This window comes from Chelonia mydas, chromosome 1 (assembly GCF_015237465.2).
Source record: "Chelonia mydas isolate rCheMyd1 chromosome 1, rCheMyd1.pri.v2, whole genome shotgun sequence".
Taxonomy (NCBI): Eukaryota; Metazoa; Chordata; order Testudines; family Cheloniidae; genus Chelonia; species Chelonia mydas.
Window position 1 is genome coordinate 318,607,690 of NC_057849.1, and position 27,243 is coordinate 318,634,932.

The 27,243-nt window shown below is 40.8% G+C and overlaps 1 protein-coding gene across 14 annotated transcripts in view; it reads right to left on the reverse strand.

Annotated features, from left to right (window-relative positions):
• KIF21A (kinesin family member 21A) overlaps positions 1 to 27,243 on the reverse strand; it is a 165,434-nt gene that overhangs the window by 17,175 nt on the left and 121,016 nt on the right. For 4 of the 14 annotated variants that reach the window (XM_037889107.2, XM_037889112.2, XM_037889109.2 and 1 more), the window contains 7 exons: positions 22,606 to 22,666; positions 22,329 to 22,383; positions 20,064 to 20,281; positions 13,199 to 13,309; positions 12,530 to 12,658; positions 10,797 to 10,835; positions 7,917 to 8,053 (listed from right to left, as the gene is read on the reverse strand). In XM_037889107.2, coding sequence (XP_037745035.1) covers positions 7,917 to 8,053; positions 10,797 to 10,835; positions 12,530 to 12,658; positions 13,199 to 13,309; positions 20,064 to 20,281; positions 22,329 to 22,383; positions 22,606 to 22,666 — 750 coding nt within the window. The remainder of the gene's footprint in view (positions 1 to 7,916; positions 8,054 to 10,796; positions 10,836 to 12,529; positions 12,659 to 13,198; positions 13,310 to 20,063; positions 20,282 to 22,328; positions 22,384 to 22,605; positions 22,667 to 27,243) is intronic. The other 10 variants (XM_037889118.2, XM_037889113.2, XM_043551302.1 and 7 more) reach the window with 4 other exon arrangements.

The window sequence follows — 27,243 nt, forward strand, 5'->3', positions numbered from 1 at the left end:
ATCATAAATGATGGAATTCAATATATCCTAACAACCACATGTGGACATCTCCATGCTGCAGCAAAACTACACCCAGTTTATAATAAAGTATGTTCCTTCGTAACATACCAGCTCCCAAGAGCATTTCACACCCCAATGTACAACAGCCTTGCAATCAGTCCCTGGTCAGTCCCTCCACAGGGAAAATGTGAGAAGACAGGTGGATGTTACAGAATATCCTGACGATCACAAAATTTGGGCTATGGAAGATCACAGGGACACCTCACGAAAATTTGGGCTATGGAAGATCACAGGGACACCTCACCAAGAACACACTGCAGCAGGGGGCTGAAAGCCTGAGCACCACAGATGACCTTGACTGACAAGTTAACATGTGACGAGAAAGGCATTCTCTCCGGAAGTCAGGTCCCAAACTATTCAGGGCTTCAGGCACCTCTGAAAATCTCAGTCTAAGTTGGTATGATGCACAGTTCCAGTTTCAATGAGATTTAAGTACCTAAGACCTTGTCCACACACCAAAGATGTACTGTTTTATCTGCTCTGGTATAGTTAAAATGGTACAGCCCTCTAGGGTGGATGCAGTTATACCAGCATAGCTTAATTCTGTTTGGGAAGGGGAATAAGATATACCAGTACAAGCACATTTTTACCAATAAAACTGCATCCACACTAGGGGTTGTGGCAGCATAACTATCAGTAAAAAAAAACAAACCAAAAATAAAATCACACCCCTGATGATGTAATTATACGAGCACAAGAAGCACGGATAGACCTAGACTCTCTTCAGATGCTTTGAAAACCCCAGCTTTAAAGGCCAAAACCAAAACCTACATCTGAACTCTCAGATGAAATTAGCAGCCAGTGCAGCTTCTGGAACACTGACATAACCAACTCTAAGCCCTGGTCTACACTACGAATTTAGGTTGAATTTAGCAGCGTTAGGTCGATTTAACCCTGCACCCGTCCACATGACCAAGCCTGTTTTGTCGACTTAAAGGGCTCTTAAAATCGATTTCTGTACTCCTCCCCGGTGAGGGGAGTAGTGCTAAAATCAACCTCACTGGGTCGAATTTGGGGTAGCGTGGACGCAATTCGACCGTACTGGCCTCTGGGAGCTATCCCAGAATGCTCCATTGTGACCACTCTGGACAGCACTCTCAACTCTGATGCACTGGCCAGGTAGACAGGAAAAGCCCCAGGAACTTCTGAATTTCATTTCCTGTTTGGCCAGTGTGGCGATCTGATCAGCACAGGTGACCATGGAGTCCCAGAATTGCAAAAGAGCTCCAGCATGGACCGAACGGGAGGCACTGGATCTAATCGCTGTACGGGGAGAAGAATCCGTGCAGGCAGAACTCTGTTCCAAAAGACGAAATGCAAGTATTTTTGCCAAAATCTCCAAGGGCATGATGGACAGAGGCTACAACAGGGACACACAGCAGTGCCATGTAAAAGTTAAGGAGCTGAGGCAAGCCTACCAAAAAACAAAGGATGCAAATGGTCCCTCCGGGTCAGAGCCCCATACATGCCGCTTCTATGATGAGCTGCATGCAATTCTAGGGAGAGCTCCTACCACTTTCCCACCACTGTCCATGGACACCTGCAAGGGGGGAGTCTCATGCAACAGGGATGAGGATTTTGTGGATGAGGAGGTTGAGGATAGTGCACAGCAGGCAAGCGGAGAATCCCTTCTCCCCGGCAGCCAGGAACTGATCATCACCCTGGAGCCAATATCCTCCCAACCCTCCCAGGGCGGGCTCCCGGACCATGAAGCTGGAGAAGGCACCTCTGGTGAGTGTACCTTTGTAAATATAATACAGGGTTTAAAAGCAAGTGTGTTTAATGATTAATTTGCCCTGAAGACTTGGGATGCATTCGCGGCAAGTATAGCTACTTGAAAAGTCTGTTAACGTGTTTGGGGATGGAGCGGAAATCCTCCAGGGACATCTCCATGAAGCTCTCATGGAGGTACTGTCTGTGTTAGACTCAGGAGAGCGATATCATTCATGGTCACTTGGTTGAAATACGGGAAATTTGTTTAAGGGGACATTCAGAGGTGCCTGTTCCTGCTGGGCTGTTTTCCTTTGGCTGAAAAGAAATCATCCCCACTGTTAGCCACATGGTGGGGGGAGGCCCGTTCATGCTGAGCTGTTCGCATTTGGCTTTCAGGGATCTTCCCTGATACCAGCCACGCAGTGGTGGTGGTGGGGGTGTGTGTGAAGCGATCATCCCAGAGAATTGGGGGGGGGGGTTGTGCTGCACATTCACCCTAAAACCACAGCCCCTCCTTTTAAATGGCCAAGCCAACGGGCTTTGCTTGGTATGGGAAAGGAGGGCACTGCTGTTTGAAACTGTTCCCACATAGAATATCAGGGTTGGAAGGCACCTCAGGAGGACCTCAAAGCAGGACTGATCCCCAATTAAATCATCCCAGCCAGGGCTTTGTCAAGCCTGACCTTAAAAACTTCTAAGGAAGGAGATTCCACCACCTCCCTAGGTAACGCATTCCAGTGTTTCACCACCCTCCTAGTGAAAAAGTTTTTCTAATATCCAACTTAAACCTCCCCCACTGCAACTTGAGACCACTACATCTCATTCTGTCATCTGCTACCACTGAGAACAGTCTAGAGCCATCCTCTTTGGGACCCCCCTTCAGGTAGTTGAAAGCAGCTATCAAATCCCCCCTCATTCTTCTCTTCCACAGACTAAACAATCCCAGTTCCCTCAGCCTCTCCTCATAAGTCATGTGTTCTAGTCCCCTAATCATTTTTGTTGCCCTCCGCTAGACTCTTTCCAATTTTTCCACATCCTTCTTGTAGTGTGGGACCCAAAACTGGACACAGTACTCCAGATGAGGCCTCACCAGTGTCGAATAGAGGGGAACGATCACGTCCCTCGATCTGCTGGCAATGCCCCTACTTATACATCCCAAAATGCCACTGGCCTTCTTGGCAACAAGGTCACACTGTTGACTCTCATCCAGCTTCTCGTCCACTGTAACCCATAGGTCCTTTTCTGCAGAACTGCTGCCTAGCCATTCGGTCCCTAGTCTGTAGCGGTGCATTGGATGTTATGAAGGTTGAAGCCCTTTGCCTTACCATGGCTGTCTGCAAGCCGAATTCTGCTGCCCAGCTGAGCGTGTGTGATGTCTCACGCCAAACCGGCAGGCACTCAGTATAAGAGGCAAAATGCGACTGTACCAAAAGCACATGTGCTATGTAATGTGAATCGCTTGGTTCAGTGTGAAATAGTCTTTCCTTTGTTCTCTAAAATGTATCTTTTAAAATACTACTCTCCCTTTTTCTCCCCCCGCAGCTGAAAACGTTTCTACGCTCCCCCTATCATCTCTGTCCCAGAGGCTAGTGCAGATTAGAAGGCGAAAAAAACCGCACTTGCAATGAAATGTTCTCAGAGCTCATGCCGTCCTCCCACACTGAAAAAGCTCAGCAGAATGCGTGGAGGCAAACAATGGCAGAGTCCAGGAAAGTGTTAAATGAACACAATGAGAGGAGGGAGGTGCACAATGAAAGGAGGCAGGGGTGTGATGAAAGGAGGCAGGATGCAATGCTGAGTCTAATGGGGGAGCACACGAACATGCTCAGGTGTCTGGTGGAGCTGCAGGAAAGGCAGCAAGAGCACAGACTGCCACTGCAGCCCTTGTATAACCGCCTGCCCCCCTCCCCAAGTTCCATATCCTCCTCACCCAAACGCCCAAGAATGCAGGGGGAGGCTACGGGCACCCAGCCACTGCATCCCAGAGGATTGCCCACGCAACAGAAAGCTGGCATTCAATACGTTTTGAACTGTAGTGTGGCCTTGTCCTTCCCACCTCCCCTCATCCCTTTCCTCCCGGGCTTCCCTCCTCTGGTCTGGCTGCGCGTAATCGACCACCAGGCGATTTGCCTCAACCTCCCACCCCACCATAAATGTCTCCCCCTTACTCTCACAGATATTGTGGAGCACACAGCAAGCATCAATAACAATGGGAATATTGGTTTCCCTGAGGTCTAACCTAGTCAGTAAACTGCACCAGCGAGCTTTTAAATGTCCAAAGGCACATTTTACCACCATTCTGCACTTGCTCAGCCTATAGTTGAACTGCTCCTGAATACTGTCCAGGGTGCCTGTGTATGGCTTCATGAGCCATGGCATTAAGAGGTAGGCTGGGTCGCCAAGAATAATTATCAGCATTTCAACATCCCCATCGGTAATTTTCTGGGATGCAAGTTCCTTCGTGCAGCTGTTCAAACAGACCAGAGTTCCTGAAGATGCGAGCGTCATGCACCTTTCCCGGCCATCCCATATTGATGTCGGTGAAACATCCCTTGTGATCCACCAGTGCTTGCAGCACCATTGAAAAGTACCCCTTGCAATTTATGTACTGGCTGCCAAAGTGGTCCAGTCCCAAGATAGGGATATGTGTTCTGTCTATTGCCCCACCGCAGTCAGGGAACCCATTGCAGCAAAGCCATCCACTATGACCTGCACATTTCCCAGAGTCACTACCCTTGATAGCAGCAGCTCAGTGATTGCGTTGGCTACTTGGATCACAGCAGCCCCCACAGTAGATTTGCCCACTCCAAATTGATTCCCAACTGACCGGTAGGTGTCTGGCATTGCAAGCTTCCAGAGGGCTATCGCCACTCGCTTCTCAACTGTGAGGGCTGCTCTCATCTTGGTATTCTTACGTTTCAGGGCAGGGGAAAGCAAGTCACAAAGTTCCATGAAAGTACCCTTACACATGCAAAAGTTTCGCAGCCACTGGGAATCATCCCAGACCTGCAACACTATGCGCTCCCACCAGTCTGTGCTTGTTTCCCGGGCCCAGAATCGGTGTTCCATGGCAGGAACCTGCCTCATTACCACCATGATGTCCAAATTGCCAGGGCCCATGTCTTGAGAGAGGTCTGTGTCCATGTCCTCATCACTATCGTGATTGCACTGTCGTCGCCTCCTCATCTGCTTTTGCAGGTTCTGCACATACTGCAGGATAATGCATGAGGTGTTTGCAATGCTCACAACAGCAGCGGTGAGTTGAGCGGGTTCCATGCTTGCTGTGGTATGGCGTCTGCAGGAGAGCAGAATCGCAGCGGAAGCGGTGGATGACGACGGATGCCACGAGAATAGATATTTACACAGAACGACAAGAGAGCCTGCGAGGTGGATTCATAGCACCAGGAGAGCAGAGTTACAGCGGAAGCGGTGGATGACGATGACTGTTAGCAGTCCTACTGCACCGTCTGCTGACAGCGATATGGCGTTTGTGTGGAAAAAAGGCATGAAACGATTGTCTGCCATTGCTTTCACGGAGGGAAGGGCGACTGACAACATGTACCCAATACCATCCGCGACAATGTTTTTGTCCCGTCAGGCATTGGGAGGTCAACCCAGAATTCCAATGGGCAGCAGAGACTGCAGGAACTGTGGAATAGCTACTCACAGTGCAACGCTCCGAAAGTCGACGCTTGCCACGGTAGTGAGGACGCACTCCGCCGACTTAATGCGTTTAGTGTGGACATAGGCAATCGACTGTATAAAATCGATTTCTAAAAATCGACTTCTATAAGATCGACCTAATTTCGTAGTGTAGACATACCCTAAGTAGGCCACTGCCTTCTACATTAACTGCAATTTCCAAAGGGTTTCAAACACATATTAAGTAAATAAAAGTCTATGCCATTTTGCAGCTTTATCAGGTTTCCCCCCACTAATATTTACCTTTCTTAAACAAATACTTTGGAAACTAGCAAGTTGCAAGAAAAGCAAATATTTACCCCACCTGCCGCTGTGCTTCTTAGTTCCAAAAATTTAGGATGCTTTGAAAACTTTTTAAAGACCACAAATCTAAATGTAAAACACTAATTTAAAATACCTTTTGTCACATAACTACTAAAATTGAAATCTCACTGCAATTCAACTGAGCAAAAACATTTTTAATCATATCATCATAGTGAAAATATCCGCAAACACAACAAAAGGCAGCAGACAGAAGGTACACATTTCTTCCTGCCATCACTTATGCATGTGCAAAAATTAGTAGAGCAAATCCCCTGTAAACTTATAAAAATATTAAAAATATTACACTTTTAACAAGAACATGAACAATTATATAATTTCCCACAAATATAAACAGGAAAAATAATAAACAAAATAAAATTAGAAAATGTTGGCAGCATTTGACTTCTACTAGCTTTTCAGCCATCCAGGATATAACTCAATACTGGTAAGAACAGTCAGTGATACTATGTGCCACCAACAGAAATAATCAGAATAGGCTGCACCAGATTACTCGAATATCATCTACAGGGAGACCCATACTTAGACGGTGTTTTCTAGAAATGAATGTAAGGGTAAACAGGGGAAGCACTGAAATCTTGGTATTTATTATTTAATGAAGAGGGGTTTTTTTTCTACCACTAAGCTATACCTCATGCCCTGCAGCTACTCCAATTCACTTGGGCCCCATCCTAGAAGGAGAACCACATGGGCTGTCAATGGGGCTCTGAGTGGAAGCAGAGGTCCATACATGTCATTCTGCATGCCTGTTGGCGGCCTTGAAATGCCTATCCTACATCTTTGGCTGCATGGATATTACAGCTGCAGAGCTTTTTACTAGCTACCTCACAAAGATATTCAGGAAGCGCTCCAGAAAGAACGAATATAGAGTAAATGGGAAAATGGGAAAGAAATGTCTTTTTCTAAATTCATTTGTGTATCTGCAACCAAAATCAAGCAATTAGGATGGAGGGTCACTTGTAGGCTTCAATACTGCAAACGTTTCTGCACATGGTTAAGTCTAAGCACTTGTGTACCCTAGCTGAAATTAATACAACTGCTTACATGTATAAACTATTTGCAGTGTCAGGGCCCTAGTTTTTCTGATATGTTACTGTAGTCAATGGATAACTTTAATCTATTTCTTTACAGGAGTATGAAGACTACCAAGTGGACATACACTTCCAAGTTCGTTGCTGAGCAGACTCTTATGCAAATTCCACTCTTGCAATAGTGCATATATTTTCTCTTGGCTATAGCAGCTGGACTGCCTTGTAGGTTCTGGGACCTATGCATTTTGTAGGAGGAGTTTAAAAGAGAAGTTCCTATAAAATCTATAGGACATATAAACTGTATCATTATTAAAGGAAGCGAATCAGGTCAAACTTGACTCAAAGTACAGTTAGTTTCCCACCCCCCCACCCCTTTAAATAATATTTTCAAAATCTAACACCAATAGAAATGTTTCTAGGTTTTTTTTCTTTAATAGAATGCATTTTAAAAATAAAAATATTCCTTCTATGTTTCAAACCCAAATGTTGCAGCAGCGAGCTAGTGCATGAGAAGCTGAAAGTGAAACTGAGCAGTAAAATTGATTACTATGTTTTCAATGTTCAGGCTGAGAGAAATGCAAAAGTGAAGAGTAAGTCAGATATTAAAAATTATTTATTTTAATAACATGAGGTTAATTGTAACAGACAAAAATTATTTTAAAACATATTATTTTTAACCTGACAATGGCATTTTAAGAGTTAAAGGAATGATCCAAAATACCTCAGCCAGATTATGAAACCAATAGGGAGCTGATCTGCACAGTATTTTTCCAGACTGGGGAAGTTTACTGGGAGGGAAAAATGGTCTGGTTGCCAGAGCCTAAAACTGGAATTCAGAAGAACAGATGTTTTTTAAGATGCTATTTTAGAAGTTAATTTTCCAATTAGAAGGAACTCACAGATGGTATACATGAGGAACAAACATTAGTTAATCAAATCAAGCTTATTATGCTCTAAAAATGGATCTTTCACAGCATTCTACCCTAAAACCTTGCATTTCTGTCAGTGGCCACCGATAAGGAATTTCAAAATATATTGGTTTTTTCAAAGCAGTTTCAGTAGGCAACAAATACATGAAGCCTCCCCAACCTTTAGATCCAGTGAACAGAAGATCATCAGTAGAATCAACACAAAGCACAGCCTTGGTATGCCCTTCCGCTATATGGATACACTGAAGTGGTGAAGATCTGATGCATTTTGAAGCAGGGAATGGGTTGATTATGCCCCTAGAAAAAAAAGGAAATACGGGTTAGATATGGCAATGTAAATCACTTTTTTCCACAGCTCTCTGTGATCCAGTATTTATTTTTCCTGCATTATTTCCTATAGCCTTACATATAAAAATGAAGTTGCAGGCATGTAGGGAAATATGTTAATATCATTCACTTACATATTTTGACATAGGACAATTGAATTTGTCTTCTATAAATTCTGCATTTATTTTTATTATTCGGCTTTATCAAGTGTTAGTGTTGTGCTATCAATTAAATGAAGCCGTATCTAATTCAAAAGATATGACATCTGATATTCGAGCATAGGAGAGAGAGTGGTTGGCGAAGAAGAGAGCCAGTTACAGCTCTCTGATTCTCAGGGTCCCCCCAGCAAGATTTAGAGCTGCATTTAGGCTGCCTGAATATGTGCCACTGAGGCAGGGTCCTTAGTGCACCCTATGTGATTGGAGGGCTCACATAACAGAGTTCCACCACGCTGCGAAAGAGAAACTGGGCAGTGGCACAGATTCCTCACCAGAGAGTTCCCCTACACCAGAGTATTTTCTGCTGCACATGTGTTTCTAGATTACCTGAATGGCACAAAGAATCAGCCTGAGAATCTGGCCTTGAGTATTTTATCATTGAATGATCATTATTAGCTACCTAAACCCTCGGTCCTGCAACTACATGTCCTTGTGGAACCCCAGTAACTTCAACAGGGCTCTGTGACAGTGCTAGGGTCTGTCCACACAGTATCAGATCATACTACCATTTTTAGGGATTAAACGCACCACCCTGGGAAATATGAATTGCCACATTGTAATAAAACCATCATCCCACTTTGTCCAATATCCAATGCCAGATGTTTCAGAGGAAGGTATATAATTCCACAATGCTGTTCATTAAGCAATGGTCTGCCACGGGGAGAAACTTCTTACTGTTCCTAGATGGTGGGTAGTTTATGTTTTGCAGCCTTTGTAATGTTATCCTCTCATGTTACTGCAGAGGCTATTTTTAGTCATATAAATTCTTATTCATGTCTAATATTTTACTAATATACTTGCCTCAGTCATCCCCTGTGACACATTATGTAAAAAGGTATTTCCCTTTATCTGTATTAAATTTGCAGAATTATAATTTCATAGAATGTTCTCTGGGTCAGATATTATAGAATCATAGAAATGTAGGAACCTTGAGAAGTCATCAAGTCCAGCCCCTTGTGCTGTGGCAGGACCAACAATCCCTGACATGTTTGTCCAACCTGTTTTTTAAAGCGTTCAATGGAGGGGATTCCACAGCCTCCCTTGGAAGCTTATTCCAGATCTTTACTACCTTCATAATCAAAGTTTTTCCAAAGATCTAACCCAAATCTCCCTTGCTGCAGAGTAAGGCCATTACTTCTCGTTCTACCTTTAGTGGACATGGAGAACAATTCATCACTGTCCTCTTTTATAAAAGTCCTTTACATATTTTGAAGACTTATCAAGTCCCCCCTCAATCTTCTTTTCTCAAGACAAAACACGTACAGTTGTTGTTTTTTAAACTTTCCTCCTAGGTCTCGTTTTCTAAACCTTTTATCATTTTTGTTGCTATCCTCTGAACTCTCTCCAACTTCTCCACATCTTTCCTAAAGTGTGGTGCACAGAACTGGACACAGTGCTCCAGTTCAGGCCTCACGTCACATTTACTGCTCTCCTCCCACCCATCAAGCCAGTAACACTGTCAAAGAAGGAAATTAGGTTGGTTTGGCATAATTTGTTCTTGACAAATCCATGTTAGCTATTCCTTATATCCCTATTATCCTCCAAGTGCTTGTTCCAGTATCTTTCCAGGTATAGAAGTAAGGGCAATTGGTCTATAATTCCCCAAGTCCTCTTTGTTTTCCTTTTAAAAGATAGGTACTATGTTTGCCCTTATAGCAAAGAGTATAGATATGACCAATAAAACTTCTCTATGGCTTTCAATATCTTATATACCTCTAACTCTTCTGTTTTCCAAACTAAACAGACCTAATGTTTTAAAGGCAGCATGATTCAGCACTGTCAGAGCCAGGAGACCCACAATTTACTCCTATGTCTGCCTCTGATTTGTAACCTTGGGCAATTCATCCAACATCTTTGCACCTCAGGGACATTTATCTACCTTTGCAACAGCGCTTTGAGATTTATGGATGAAAAATGCTGTAAATGCTATTACCACCAACACTATAAGGTTATTAGCCTTTTCACTGCCTCTCTCTGGATATGTTCTGTAGTTTTTATACAGAGTAGCCACATTACAAGTCACAGCTGTTTCTTCTCAGAACCCTGTTCCATGTTTCTGGATCAAACAAGGGTGGAAATATGTTGAGCTATAACATTCTTCCATCTCTTAATCAATTTTGAGTATTGGCAGTAAGACAGTAGATACCACGGACTAACATACACTGGAATATAACTTTTAGCTAATAAGCTAAAACCTAAAAAAAAGTTTGCCACTGATATTTTTTTTAAACATGCTTGATTAAAAAAAACAAAACCCTATGAAACAATTGACCTCCGATTTTCTCTAAAAAACAAAAAGGACATGCTGGACAAAATAAAACAAATATTTTAATTTCTTGCAAAAAAGGAATAAATGAAAAGGTACACAGCATACATGTATTGCGGGAGGTATCAAAAAAGAGCATGCAGCAAAAATGAGATTACTTAATAACCGGAGTAAAGGCATTAAGAACATCAACAAGAGGCCAGAAGGATGGAAAAGAGAAAGAGAGTACCTGTGTACCTCCGACAGAGAGGAATCACTTTCATCAGACCTATAATGAACAGTGGTAGGAGATTGCGAGGAGAAAGAATACAGGTATCAGCAGGGTAAAGTCTCCATATGAGAAGAACAAACAACAGCATGGCTGACTCAGAAATGCAGTGCACATTTACTTACTGCACATAGCATTGCTTCTTAGTTTATGCTTTACATCAGGTACAACATTGGGGATGAACATTAAAATGGCTCTCTCAGGGTAAGTTAAATTCATGAAGTGTCTCGTATCAAGAAGCTGAAGAATACTGTGTAGCCACTTCCTATTTCCCCAATACAGTATTTCTTATAGAAGTAGGCAGTGAAGAAAAATGAGATGGATACAATTTGACCCTGCATGTGATACTAATTCTACCAAATATTTAAAGAGAAAAATCTAAACCTGTCAGTGTCTGTTTATTATAGAAACACACTTAAAAATTTTGCAGATTGCTTACATTCTTAAATATAAAATGTCAAGATGATTCAGTCTTTATTGAACCAAGCTCAGCAGTTTGCAAATGATCGGACAAGTTCAAAATCCTTCACTTTCTGACCCCCAAAATGTTTTAGAACCGCCTCCCTCCAAAACCAAGATCTATATCTGCAGTATGCCTTAAAATAATAAAAGGATACTATGTCCTTCATTTTTAATGCAAATCAAACATGTTCAGTAATTCGAGTTTGATTTCATAGTCAGATAATAGAAAATACAAAGAGTCATGGTTACTACAGCTCAAGGTAAAAAAAGAAGCCTCTGATAACGTTACATCAGGTTAGTGATAAGATACTCAGATAACTTAGTTGGGATTAGGGAGTTACAAGCAGTTTTAAACTACTGGAAGCCTTGCAAGCAACTACTTGGTGTGCTGTGACTCTCCAAGTCACTGAAACCCCAAAGTTAAATAGAAATAACGTTAAAAAAAAAGGATTAAAGCAATCCCTCAAAATGCTACAATCAAAATCAAAGGTTGATTCTCCATTGTTGAGTTAGAGTTAATAAGCACCATGTGGCAGTACTGTCAGTCCTGAAATCTTGAAATGAAGATTCTGGCTCAACTCAATGCGATCACTAGTTTTAATGAGATTTTTAGCAAAGGAGATGTCTTCAGTGTCAAGAAACTAGTTCTATTTCTTCAAAATAATTCTCCAAATTGCCTCAACGGAATGCAGTCCATTAAATAATTAGGATTATTGCTAAACTGCTGCACTATAGCTATTCCAGCAAATCACCCTACAGGGGCTATTTTGGAGAGCTCTCTCAGCCATGCTAAAAGAGTAGCTGAATAATTATCAGAAGCACTATTTCCTAAATTGTTAACTAAATCCTAATTTCAAATATAAACATATATAGTCACACACACACAAACACACACACACACACACACACGCGCACACACACTTACAAATTCTATAGCTCTTTCAAGCATTTTGACTCATGTTAAAGGAAAATAGTAAGTACAGGAGATAAGCTATAAAATAGGGAATAAGGTTCAGCAGGAAATTGATTTTCTTCAATTTTGGCAATATGTGAAAAACATTTCCAGAAAAGTTTTAAACTCCCTTTTAGAAAGTTCATGAAATGTAGCAATAGTATCTCTCTCTCTCTCTCTCACAGGAAAAGCCAAGGCATTTAATGGACTGCTACATTGATGACTTGAGTATGCTTTGCAACTTGCTGGTAGGGGTCTGAAGCTTCCCTTTGTGACTTACTTATCCTGCTGAACTGATGTGTTTCCCTGAGAAACAGTAAGACGACTAAAAACATTCATTTCATTACGGGGCCGGCTTGGTGGGGAAGAAGGAGGTGACAGACTAGCCTCTGAGGTTCCAGAATCTGAGCTATAAGAAAAAAAGAACATCTTCTTTAATAGATTATGACATGTTAGAGAGGTTAAATGAAACATGCCTCAAACAATGTATTAGATTCTATTTTCCTAAACAAGAAATGCAGTTTACATGCACTACCGGAGAATGTAACCACCATACAGCTACAAAACCGTTGCTGGCCACAAGATGGCATGAAATTCAATCAGTTTACTTTAAATAGTGAAAGCCCTATGCAGAAAAAATTGGCATATGTAAAATGAAGGAGTTCTTCAAATGCAGCTTTTCTCAGACATTTAAGACTTTTTAAAAAATAAATCATTTGCAAATACTCAAGAGGACTCTCTCTCAGAGTGCTGACACCAAGTTGCATGAATATAGAAGAATACCATTATAAAACAAACACAGGAACCTAATAGTGGATAATAATTTCACAGCCACCATTAAAAATTTAACCTAGAATGAAAAAAAATGTTACACAAATCTATTATTCTTCAAGAATATTTTCCAAAAGCTTAATAGCTTAAAGAGGGGAAAAAACCCCAAAATTCTTACTGTTTATGTTCTTTCGCCTTTGGCTTTTCTGTTGCTTTCTCATAGGCCTTTCTCTTTGTTAAAGGTGAAGGTTCAGATATTTTCTTTTCCATCAGAGATGACTGTTTAGAGCTAAGGTAACAGGGAAGATTATCTTATCTTTCAGTATTTGTTAAAATATTCATGCTCCAGTTCTACCACTCAGAGTTAGTCTCAATATAGAATTTGTTAGATCTCATGATATTTTTATTTATCATCATCATTGGTTCATGGACATCCGACAGCTCTTGAGTTTCACTGGCTCCACTCTTTAAATTTGTTCTTAGAAGCCTCATATTTCAATACCAATATAATATATGCCCATTTTATTTTTTTTTAAAAAAAGAATTCCAAAATACATCATGGGCCAGAGATCAGAGACATTTATAGCAGTACATTGACATTATCAATAAAATAAATTAACTGAAGTAATTTTAATAGCTGGAGCAGAGGTGTCAAGCTCAATCAATGGGGAACAAGGAATTCTAATTTTAGTTATGATCGGTGGGCAGGAGCATAAATTTTGAACTTCATCCTCCCTCCCATCCACAGCAGAACACCCACTGATGTTAGTGGAATGCTTGCACAAAAAGGTCAAGGATGGAATCTGGCTTATGCATGGTATCTAAACTATTCATTACTATTATTTAGTAACAGGTTTCAGAGTGGTAGCCATGTTACTCTGTATCAGCAAAAAGAACAAGGCGTACTTGTGGCACCTTAGAGACTAACAAATTTATTTGAACATAAGCTTTCGTGGGCTAAAACCCACTTCATCGGATGCATAGAGTGGAAAATACAGTAGGAAGATATACACACACACACACACACACACACACACACACACACACACACACACACACACACACACACACACACACACACACACACACACACACACACACACACACACACACACACACACACAGAGAACATGAAAAAATGGGTGTTGCCATACCCATTATAATGAGAGTGATCAGTTAAGGTGAGCTATTATCAGCAGGAGAGAAAAACCTTTTGTAGTGATAATCAGGATGGCCCATTTCCAACAGTTGACAAGAAGGTGCTAGTAACAGTAGGGGGAAAAAGTAAGCATGGGGAAATAGTTTTACTTTGTGTAATGACACATCCACTCCCAGTCTCTATTCAAGCCTAAGTTAATGGTGTCCAGTTTGCAAATTAATTCCAATTCAGCAGTCTCTCGTTGGAGTCTGTTTTTGAGGTTTTTTTGTTGTAGTATTGCGACTTTTAGGTCTGTAATTGAATGACCAGAGAGACTGAAGTGTTCTCCGACTGGTTTTTCAATGTTACAATTCTTGACATCTGATTTTTGTCCATTTATTCTTTTACTTAGAGACTGTCCGGTTCGGCCAATGTACATGGCAGAGGGGCACTGCTGGCACATGATGGCATATAATCACATTGGTAGATGTGCAGGTGAACGAGCCTCTGATAGCGTGGCTGATGTGATTAGGCCCTATGATGGTGTCCCCTGAATAGATATGTCGACACAGTTGGCAACAGGCTTTGTTGCAAGGATAGGTTTCTGCGTTAGTGTTTTTGTTGTGTGGTTGCTGGTGAGTACTTGCTTCAGGTTGCGGGGCTGTCTGTAAGCAAGGACTGGCCTGTCTCCCAAGATCTGTGAGAGTGAGGGATCATCCTTCAGGATAGGTTGCAGATCCTTGATGATGCGTTGGAGAGGTTTTAGTTGGGGGCTGAAGGTGATGGCTAGTGGCATTCTGTTACTTTCTCTGTTGGGCCTGTCCTGTAGTAGGTGACTTCTGGGTACTCTTCTGGCTCTGTCAATCAGTTTCTTCACTTCAGCAGGTGGCTATTGTAGTTGTAAGAATGCTTGATAGAGATCTTGTAGGTGTTTGTCTCTGTCTGAGGAGTTGGAGCAAATGAGGTTGTATCTTAGAGATGTTTCCCCATGCTTATTTCCCTCCCCTACCGTTACTCACACCTTCTTGTCGACTGTTGGAAATGGGCCATTCTGATAATCACTACAAAAGGTTTTTTTTTTCTCCTGCTGATAATAGCTCACCTTAACTGATCACTCTCATTATAGTGGGTATGGCAACACCCATTTTTTTATGTTCTCTGTGTGTGTATATATATATCTATATCTATTATATCTATCTATCTTCCTACTGTATTTTCCACTGCATGCAATCGATGAAGTTGGTTTTAGCCCACGAAAGTTTATGCTCAAATAAATTTGTTAGTCTCTAAAATGCCACAAGTACTCCTCGTTCTTTTTATTATTTAGTAAGTTCTTCATTGTCATATTCAGTATCATGAAGTGAAATAATATGCTCCCTCTTTGGACCATAGTTATTTCTGTCTTTAGTTTCTTCCCACCCTCTTCCTTCTCTGTCTCTTTCCCTGTTCCTTGTAATTGTGCCTCTCCTCCGCATTTCCTTCACTGCAGCAATTTCCAACTCTCACTCCCCAAACCTCCCTCCCAAACCCTTCCTATCCACTAAAAGGATCACCAATGCAACAATTAATGTTGACATCAAAGCGTCATTGTAACTGACTCTCCAATGAGATAAATAGGAACTGTGGAGTCCCACACCTCTCTGAGCCATTAATTCAGGCTGCTTGGAGACTCAGGAAGGTAACATTGCATTGGTTTACCCTTGGTTCGCATTTGGAAGGATTTCTGTACAATTATGAGGGCTTGAAGCTTTCAGTTTTTTTTTAAAGTCAGATGAGATTTTGTATAATCTGAGGATATGTCAGACTTATGTGGCGTGCTGGGGAGGAGCCTGTGGCACACGTAGGTACCACTGATGTAGGGTAAGATAGGAGAGAGATGCTGGAGATCAAATTTAGGCTGCGAGGTAAGAGCCTAAAATCCAGAACCACCATGGTAGCATTCTCTGAAATGCTTCTAGTTCCATGTGTAGGGCCAGTTAGACAAGCAGAACCACAGGTCTCAATGAGTGGATGAGATGATGCTGGACGGAGGAGAGTTTTAGGTTTATTAGGAAGTGGGCAACATTTGGGGAAAGGAAGAGCCTATACAGGAAGGATACACTCCACCTAAACCACAACAGAATCAGATTGCTGGCATGTAAAGCCGACAGGTGCAGAGGAGCACACTGTTCAGACGGAGAGGTCCCTTAGGAGAGGATCTACTAAAAGGGATTCTCTATGTCTTAGAAAAGGGGAGAGGATACAAGTTGAGTATAGGCTGAAGAGAAACAGTCAAATGAAAAAGTTCCATTCAGTTACATCACATGAACGCAGACAACTAAATATTGACAAATTTTATAAATGCTTGTATATAAATGCAAGAAGCCTAAATATCAAGATGTGCCTAGTATTAAATGAGGATAATGATATAATAGGCATCAGAGAAACTTGTTGGAACAATTATAATCAGTGGGACATGGTAATACCAGGGTGCAAAACATATAGGAATGATAGAGTAGGTCGTGCTGGTGGGAAAGTGACAATGTATGTGAATGAAAGCAGAGTCAAATATAGTAAAAAACTTAAATGAATGAAACTGTACCACAGAGTCTCTGTGGACAGAAATTCCATGCTTGAATAACAAGAGTACAGCAGTAGGAATATATTACTGATCACCTTATGATGATGGTGACTGTGAAATGCTAAGGGAGATTAGAGAGGCTACAAAAATAGAAAACTCAATAATAATGAGGGATTTCAACTACCCCTATAATGACTGGGTACATGTCAGCTCATGACGGGATGCAGAGATAAAATTTCTAGACACCATTAATGATTGCTTCTTGGAACAGCTAGTCCTGGAACCCACAAAGGGAGAAGCATTTAGTCCTAAATGGCACACAGGATCAGGAATTAGATAAGTTCAGGAAGAACAGGTCCATCAAGGGCTATTAGCCAAGATGGCTAAGCCTCTGACTGCCAGATGCTGTGACTGGACAACAGGGGATGGATCACTTGATAATTGCCCTTGACTGTTCATTCCCCCTGAAGCATCTGGCATTGGCCACTGTTGGAAGACAGCATATCAGGCTTGATGGACCACTGATCTGACCCAGTATGGCCATTCTTATGTTTCTTATATCTACATTGCAAAACAAGGTGTCAGAGTAACAGCCGTGTTAGTCTGTATTCGTAAAAAGAAAAGGAGTACTTGTGGCACCTTAGAGACTAAACTGGTGTGTTTTTAACTCAAGTTAGCTCTGGTTAAAATAGCATTTTAACTTGTGTGGCAGCTCAAGTTCAACGACAGGCTCCCCTATAGGCTTTAACTTGAGCTGCAGAACTGAGTTTGTTGTGCCTTCATTGATGTTTTAACCTGAATTAAGAACACACCTATTCTACAATGTAGACATACCCTTAAAGTTTTCAGTACAGCAGACAACTACATCATGAGGGCCAGTTCTGAAATGAGGGCTTTATGCTTGACATCACTGCTGGTGTTTAATATCCAAGATCAGAATCCATTCCTATATACTTATGTCCTGCTTACACAAGAAAGCTGCACTAGTTTAACTTAGAGTGTGATTTTTAAACTGATTTAGCTAAACCACTGCAAAAGGCTGTGTGGACCCCCTCATCTTGGTTTAAACCAGGCTTATTTCAGTTCAGTTTAAGCCTATTAGGAATTAGTTTAAGATAAACTGAAATAACTCACTCAAGCTGAACTGAAAGAGTGCTCATGAAGGGGCTTGCACCCGTTTAACTAAGCCAGTTAAAAACAGATTTAAGTTAAATTGGTGTAACTTTCCAAGTAGACAAGGCCTTACCAAAACAAACAGCACCGTACTGCAGACATGTGGGGTACTGCATCTAAATAATCCAATTTTAAAAGAATAGTTGGATATTTATCTATGACACTGTGGTATTAATAAGGTATTGAATTAGGGCTGGATTTTTACTCTGAAAAAATGGAAAAAGTCCATCACTTCAATGAGAGCTGGCTTGAGCTCTCAAAAGGGACTTTTTTTCAGGGAAACTGCAGGAAGTGAACATCTACAGAAAGAAATAATTTACAAGATGTTTTTGCTTTCTCCTACTATTGTAGATTATAGAGCTCTCTCTTATAGATAGTTTCCCTTGCCTACCCCACTATTATTTCAGCTCCATGACCCTACAAAGAAGTAATAACCTCCCGTTCTGCTGTGATAGGAACTATTTTGATGCAACAGAGTTGGCACTGCAACTTTACTGCAGGATCCAGTCAGAAGAACAGATGGATTATAAGAGGGAACCTTGTTTCAACAACAAATATCAGCAATAACCTGGAAGTGTAACAAGGAAAAATTTTAATAATGTAGAAAGTAAATTAATATAAGTTCTAAAGGAGGGAGAGTATTAAACAGATACCTACAATGTGGAAGTCACTAAGAACTGTTTGAGACAAAAAGTTTTATAACTCATCTGCTAAAGTATGATCAATAAAATACAGAAATAAGTGAAGTCCACTCCTGAGCAGAACAATTTACTACAGAGGCTCAATGCTTCCAAAGTTTGAATTTAGATAATTTTATTTTGCCTCATTGCTAATTATTTTTCATAATGGATACAATTTAGAAGATGCAGTGAAGCAAAAAGATGATATTACCTGAACGTTGGATGCCAGGTCATAACCCCTTGATGTTATTAAATCTTGGAGCTCCAACAGTCTCATCTCACACACTAAATGCTGAAACAAGCAGGTTTCTCAGCCTATCCTGATCATCATTCCCCCCTCTGCATCACCAGTAGCATTCCTTCTGAGCATATTCTACTTGTAAAGGTAATGAAGCCATCAGCATATGTTAACAATCGCTGTCAGCAGTGTTTTACTGTTTATTTCTGCCACCTCAAGCGCATGCTAGAAAAATCTGAAACTTAAAACTAAAAGCAAGTGTACACTTAACAGTGAAGGCTTCCATGAAAAAAGTAATAGTTTGAAGGGAACAGGACAGATGGGACCTGGTGAAAAATGCCTTACTTCAGCATCTATAACCTAAAGATAGCTATGGGGCTTGTCAGCTATATTTTTTCATATTATTGAATGTGGCAAGTGCATTCAGCTTACATGTGACAGAATGTGGGGTTAGTATCTAAAAAGCAAAAAGTTCCCTGCCTGTGAATGGCTGAAAACAACAGTAATTTCAGTATATAAGAAGTGAGAAAAGATTTATGTCCCCAAAATTAAAATTGTTAAATAAAATTAAGTTATTATTAAGTAATTACAATGATTAAAAACTATTCTTCAGCTAAAGTGTACTATAGTTGGAAAGGCACCAATGGAACTCAGATGTATGTTTACAGTGTTGTTTTTTGATCATACACTATTATTAAAATAGATAAGGTTTTTATTATTTACTGTAAATTTAGACTGCTCCATTTTAAACACCGGAAACGCGGAATACATCTTAAGTCCCCCCGCCCCAAGTCATTAGGACTCTGACCTTTATTATTAACTACAAAATTTAAGTTTACATTAGGTTGCTTTGTTCTAATATGCTTTACTTTGGATTTACAATGTGTTTCTTTTTAAGGTCTTGTTGACATTTCTGAAAAGATTTTTCCCTCTAGAATTTGCATTTCACACATCACTAACAAAACAGAAGCATCCATGGTACCAAATGATTGCATCCACTATTTACAAACAAACCTAAAGTAGCTTAGCTAAAGAAAGTTACTTAAAAATGTCTCAAAATATATTAATTACAACAGCATATGTATGCTGCATGGGGCGGCTGTGGAGACAGAGGGAACAGATTTCTGAATACTACCTGGTTAGTCTAAAATCAATTGTCCCCCTTTGTAAAATTCAAAATCAGAGATTACAAGAAACTGGCAACATGCGTTTTTCAAAAGCAAAAGGTCGTTAGTACAGCTTGGCCAAACTTACATGCTGCCTATTTTAGAAGGTAAGCCAGATGGTGGGGGAATGAGGTCCCTTTCCCTAGCAGAAGTATCACTTGTATCGGTATGCATCCCACTCTCTTGCACTTCTGCAACAGGTGTAAGAGGGCCAGGCAATATGGTGTCTGCTGCACTACTCTCAGAAGCTAAATCGCTGCTATCTGCATATAACAATTCCATCTGAGTAGTGGTCCTCCGGCGGGCCTGGATTTAAAATAAACAAACAAACAATCAACTCTTTTTTAAACATAAGAGCATTGATAGAGTGTGTCAGTGATATATTTTTAAGCGCATTCTTAATTTTTACTGTTCAGTAGTTACACCAGTTATACTTAACTGTCAACTATCTTTGGAAACTAAATCATGGAGTTTGCTTTTAATCTTTTTAGTTGGCTTCAATGAGAGCAGTATGGGGACCTTGGTCAAGTTTCAACAGCATAAAATAGTTATTTGACATGATGACAAGTGCAGTCACCTGTCCATGTTACAAAGGGAAGGAGATGGTGTGAAATAAATAAATCTCTGTAACTGCTGCATCCTGAGCATCCCCTGAGCAACCGTGGCCAGAGGTTGCTGTGCTGAGGTACTGCCTTCATTTCCCAAATTTTCAGGGATCTCTTAATCAAATTAGCAAAACAAACTCTTCTGAAGTTCAGCAACACCCCTCTCTGAGGCTGGATTTATTAATATCAAAAATAAAAGTTCTCAAATCCCCATCAAGTACATACTCTCAGTTTTCTGGCTGGGTATCTCCCAAGCCTTTCCTTCCTGGAGCCTTTTCTCTGAAAAGTCAGGGTTTCCTGCTGGAGTCTACTTGCTCCCACTAGCCATTCCTGCCTTGGCAGATCCTTGCTGAAGTCTCTTACTCTACCTTCACTCTGGTTGTCTCTCCCTGAGCAACCCCCACTCTGCAGCTTCCTGATGCTTTATATAGGGGAATCCCCTTCCCTGTTCCCAACTGGTTCCACTAATTAAACCCCACATCTCATCCCAAGTGAGGCAGCAGGACTAACTGTATGGCGCTGGCCAGCTCCATGCCTCCGGCCCTTAAAGAGGCAGGCCACCTCATTACAGCACCCAGTTCAACAAAGCATGTTTAATTGTAAGCACATGGTAATCCCATCCATATTTAGTAAAGCACCGAGGAATGCGCTTTGTTGAAGAATGGCCTAAAAGCATAGGAAATGTTCCAATATAAAACAACTTTTTCTGTACTAAATGATCACTTTGCATCTCTGACACAGAGAAGCGTTGGTGTGTGCAACATTTGGAAAGAGAAGCTGCAGCTGTTGTGCGACTGACAGCCACTATACAACGTGAACATCTTGAAGATCAGAAAAGTAATGAGCACAAAGAATGGAGCTGTACTTCAAACTAGCTTAGACCTTAAAAAGGGCCCAGTAGTTGTGCATCTTTACTGACAACATTTGAGGAATATAACTTCTATACAGTTGTCTTCTTAAAGTTTTTAATTACCAAGAATACTAAAACTACTACACCAATTTTTATTTCTACTGTCTAAAAAAAACCTTCAGAATGTTTTAAAATGAGAAAAGGAGAAATTCTTAAAATATAGAGAACTTTTTGAAATACGTATTTCAAACTCTTTTTTTGTTCTGAGGTATTTGAGTTCATCTCAAGGAAGGAATGTCTAATTTTAAAAATGCAGCTCTAATCTGAGAAGTCACTTTATAAAAATGGTGGCTCCACGCTTATTTTGGATCAATGATTTCCAGACCAAATTTGTTCAAACTCTACCTGGCATCTGAAAGTCAGACTTGGTTCCTTTTTTCCTAATGCATCACCACTTGTAATTAAGATCCTATAGGCCAAATTATACCCTCAATAACACTTCTCCAACCACAGACTAAGGCCCTGATTCAGCAGAGCACGTAAGCAAATGCTTAACATTAAACATGTGCTTAATTCACATTGTGCTTATGACTCTTTGACACCATAGTTAAGTGCTGTGCTGAATTGGGGTGCTGGCAATAGAAGAAAACATTTTTTCCCCAAAACTGAACAAATCTGATCTGGAAATTTTGAGACACATGAAATCCTATAATGCCACTTACAGTCACTTTACCGAGGGGAACTTGACTCCTAATTAATCTGCTTTAAAGTGAAGTGAACAATACTTCACTGTGTCACAGTGTTGTTGTGAGACTTATTTCATTAATGTTTGTAGAAGAACCATACATGACTCTCAAAGAAAGTGCTTTACAAGTGTTATTACCACAGTGTGTCTTACCTTGCTTTTGGGCTTGACTTCACCACAAAGCTTCATGAGGTCTGAAGACAAGGAACTAAAAGGAGAACAGTGACACCAATTCATTTTTGCAGAACTAAAGTATTTTTTCTTTACTCCTTTGACAATTTTTTTTTGGGCTGAATTTGTGGGTAAAATGAGAAGACACCAGTATAAAAAATATTTTCTAATGGATCAATAATGACTTAGTAAAAGAAAAGAAGTTGCATTTAGTTTTCTGGAAACAAGGCAAGTTATACAATTTACAGAGCTCTCTTACCTTCCTTCTGCTCCAGGGCTGTGCAGTGGGGCATCTTCATCAGTACTATCTTCTACATTTTCTAAAAAATTTTCAAAAAGATAATGTTAGAAAGCTCATGCATCACAGGTACGTGGACTGAAAGCGCTTCCTAGAAAACACTGAAATATTTAATTAATCTACATCTATCTTCCAGTGAGGAAATATATATCAAAGTGGTTATTTTCAAAAAAGTTCAAGAGAGCTCACTGGCAGTTCCCATTGAATTTCAGTGAGAGCTAGGCAACTAACTCCCGTCAGTGCCTTTGAAAAATCTCAGCCTAAGAGTATAGTGTCAAGAGAGCATCCCTACATTTTTTGCAGTGAAGTGTAAAAAACCAGAATGATGTACCTATACGGGAAATTATACCAATGAAATTATACCAATTATACCAATGAAGTGTAAAAAACCAGAATGATGTACTTATACAGGAAATTCTAGAAAAATGGAGGAAAGACAGAAAGAAAAGATTAATAGTGAGTAGTGTGAAATGCATTCATAATAAACGTGACAGCTCTCTCTCCCCCTCTTCTTTTGGAATTATTCAGATACAGGAAGGGACATTCTGATTCTGAGGTAAAATTTTTTTCCCCTATTTCTGTTAGCCAAGTGAGCTGGGGACTATTTTCTATGATTGGGCTGACAAAAGCAAGCACTTTATTAGTATACAAGCATTTACATTTTAGAAGAGTATGATACCACTCTCTAACATTGCAGAACAGCTTCCTAAAAAACTACAAACTCTATATTTAAACTAAGTGCAAAAAGAGGCTGTGCAGTAGAACTGACTCCTCTAACCAAACAGATATAAACATCTGTTCACATAAGACAACGTCAGCATGCATGTCATTCACTGTAACAGTAAATCATCAACATCAGATTAACAAATTTGCATGCAAACAATACAAGATGGTAAATTAAGTTAACCAGTCCAGTGTTTACGTACTTTTGATATTAAAAACAATGTAATTTAAAAACACAAAAACTAAGAAATGTGACAAAGGAAAACAGAACTATATAATGTGTTACCTTATGCGAGAAGGCAATAGCACTTATTTGCATTTTAACTGAGTACAGTATTACTTTAGAACATTGTCTTTTAAAAAATGCAGTAGATGTAATATTTAAGTCAAGTCCCTTAATTATTCAGCACATTCAAATAATCCCATGAATTCAATATTGTTTTGCTGAAACCTAAAGTCACTTTATTACACAACAATAAAGAAAATCTATAATTTTCCTTACTTGTTTTCTTAGATATACCTTGGGATACAGGAGACCTGGATTTGAGTCCCTGCTCTGAAATACGTACAGTAGAATAGCTCCAACAGGAGAGGATGAGAGATCTCTAAACCCCTGACTAGCCAACAGGCTGGTGGTCAGGACACTCCCCTGGGATGCGGCTGGAAGATCTGTGTTCAAGTGTCTGCTCCCAATCGGGTCCCAGATAACACACCACAAATGAGTGCCCTAACTACTCAGTGATTCTGTGGTGCGTCTCAGTCTTTCTCCCTCTAGAAATTCCATCCTTAGACCTGAGAAACTTCTTGATGAAACTTTCATCTAACCCTGTATGTTTCCCATAGTTTCAGTTTCAACAAATCAGCATTTTTTTGACAAAAAAAGTTTCATCGAAAAATTCCCTACCAGCTCTAGTATCAATGTTAAACCAAGCTTGTCTATATATTTATCCAAGTTCATACTTTTGAAAGAAGTAGGAAAGATAGCACTCATCTGAACCACATACAGTAGTGAATAAATTGGGTGAATGCAAATGCTGCCTTTTTGAACACATCAGGCTATTCACATCCAAAAATGCTTCCACAATCTCCAAAGACCTTGTCAACCTAAACCCAGGTGATGCATCTTCTACTTTTGTACTAGTTTAACAATATAACTTTAGTTATTGGATAAATCTAACAATATTACAAAGACAGACAAGTAACAGGAATACTACTTCAAATGTTCTCCTTTTGTTCCTCTTTAGATTTTGAGACCACATTGAGCCTTCTGTAAGTATTTCATTAATATGTGTCTGCAAAAAAGAGGAAAGACAAGACAGAAGAATACCTTTCTTTCTAGCAAGACCTCCAAAACACTGAGGATAAAATTAACATATTTCTCAGTGACTTATGGACACTAGGGCTGAATTTAACTCTGCATCCCTGCCACAAGACGCTTACAACCGAATTTTTATAGCTAACACAACAAAATAAAAGCCAGACAATCAAAAATGCTGTAGAGGGGGAAAACAGTAGAAGGTTTTGTTTGTGGACTCAATTGAGTTGTCATATTACATTAACTCCTTTTTATGTTTGTTTTATAATCGAAGCCCACGAAGGACTTTGGGAAGCCCCTCAGTGGAGACTAGCATGTAGTACTAACCAAATGAAATGGGTTTTGAGGTAGGATTTGAAGTGAGATTGCTAGGCACAAAGGAGGGAGGCCATGACAGGTGGCATAGTGAAATCAGACGTGGAGTTCTGAGAGAGTGGAGACAACGGGAACATTAAGGTGAGCAGCCCACCAGATGGGCGGGGGAGGGGAGCGGGCGAAGAGTACCAGGAGATGAAAGCAGAGATGCACATGGACAAAGAACAGCAGAACGTCTTGGAGGTGAGGACAAACTGTCAGAATGTAACTAGTTTGACAAGGGTACAGAGAGACATAATATTTCATTCCGAGGAAATGACACTTGCCTTGCTCCTCTCTCAAGACTGATCAGCTCATTCATGGCTGTGAGTCATACTCATGAATGACCAGATCTCATTAACGAGAAAAACAATTCTAGTGGTGATTCAGAAATTAGTCACTCTAGCAACATTTCATGAATAGTTGCTATATTGCCAGTCTGAATGGGAAAGGGAGGGGAGAAGAGAGGTGGAAGAAAGTCCTATAATAAACAATAAAATATAGTACAAGCAGATTGTGACTTACAAAGCTATAACAACACGTCAGGAGAGTGGTGGACACACAACCCACTCTCACTTTGTACTTGTAGCTCAGGATATGGTTTATTCTCTATTTATAAAATGAATTGGGCAAGTCAAGCAGTGCAGCTGTCTCGTTAGTTGCCACGCAGCATAAAACAGCACAGGATGGACCTTGTTGACCTAATTACATAATATCTATCACTGTGACCAGTGTATGTGTGCGCGCGCATACACACCTGAAGAGGAATGACTTTCTCAGCATAAGAGACAAAACCACTTTTTTTTTTTTAAATTATGACTTTTTTTTGGTCTTTTAAAAGAAAGTTGTTTCTAAGTTTAGAAAGGTTTAATGCACTAATACAATTCCACTTTGCTTTATGCATAGGACTAATATGGATAAATGTTATTCTGAAGAAGGGAGCTGGAGTTCTATTTTGGGTTTCATCCTGCTCCTCTTGAGGTCAATGGGAATTTTACCACTGCTATCAGTGGAAGCAGGACTTTTTAGGGAAGCAAGAGCCCTCAGGCATCAGAAAATAGTGTCAGCCACCCTGTCATTCTAGACCATAATATTTTTCCCAATTGGATGCAATACTAGAAGAAGAAATTACTCGCCTTTTGCAGCAACAATGGTTCTTCATGATGTGTCCCCCTACAGGTGCTCCACTGTAGGTGTGCTTGTGTCCCTGCACTGCTGATTGGAGAACTTCAGTAGCAGTGTTTGTTGGGCCCACGCACGCGCTGTCTCTCCTCGTGCTGCACCCTGAGGCCAGCCAGCGTGCGCGGGCTAACCCTCCTCAGTTCCTTCTCTAGTGCAGAGTCAAGACAAGAACTGTGAAACAGAGGGGAGATGGGTGGGTTGTAGAGCACCCATAGGGGGACACATCTCGAATAACCATTGTTACTGCACAAGGTGAGTAACTTCTTCGAGTAGTGTCCCTACGGGTGCTCCACTGTAGGTGACTCCCGAGCAGTACCCTTTCTGGAGGGCCAGGACTTGCACCAGTTACAGATGACAGCACAATTCGAGACCCACTTGGAAAGTCTTTGGGCTGATATTGCTGAGCCCTTGGATCTTTCCACCATGGAGAGAAAAAGCCTAGGGGACTTCCTGAAGGCCTTTGTCCTGTCCTTAGGTAGAAGGCCAGGGCTCTCCTGAGATCTAGGGTAAGCAATATAGCCCTGCTTGTTGTCTCAGTTAGGGTTGGGGCAGAAGATTGGAAGATGAATCAACTGATTCATGTGAAACTGAGAGGTTACCTTAAGGATGAATTTTGGGTGTGGGCTGAGTGTAACCTTGTGTGGAAAAAATACCGTGTAAGAAGGATGTGCCATCAGAGCTGCTATCTCTCCTTTTCTCCTGGCCAAGGTAATCGCTACCAGGAAGCCCATTTTCATGGACAGGTATATTAGCGAACAGGTGGCCATGGATTTGAAGTGGGGCCTAGTCAGTCCTTTCAGTACAAGGCTCAGGTCCCATGTGGAGTCAGAAGTCGAGGTTGAGGGAAGAGGTTTACTATGCTGTCGGGAGGTATGCACACCCCATCCTCCTTTGGGGTGGGGTGTGACCCCACTAGGGTTACGGTCTGCCAGACGGTCCGCGGGCTGAAAACAACACGGCCTAGAGGCCAGAGTCAATATGATGGCCCTTGGGGTCAGGGCTGTGTGGCCTAGCGGCCAGAGTCA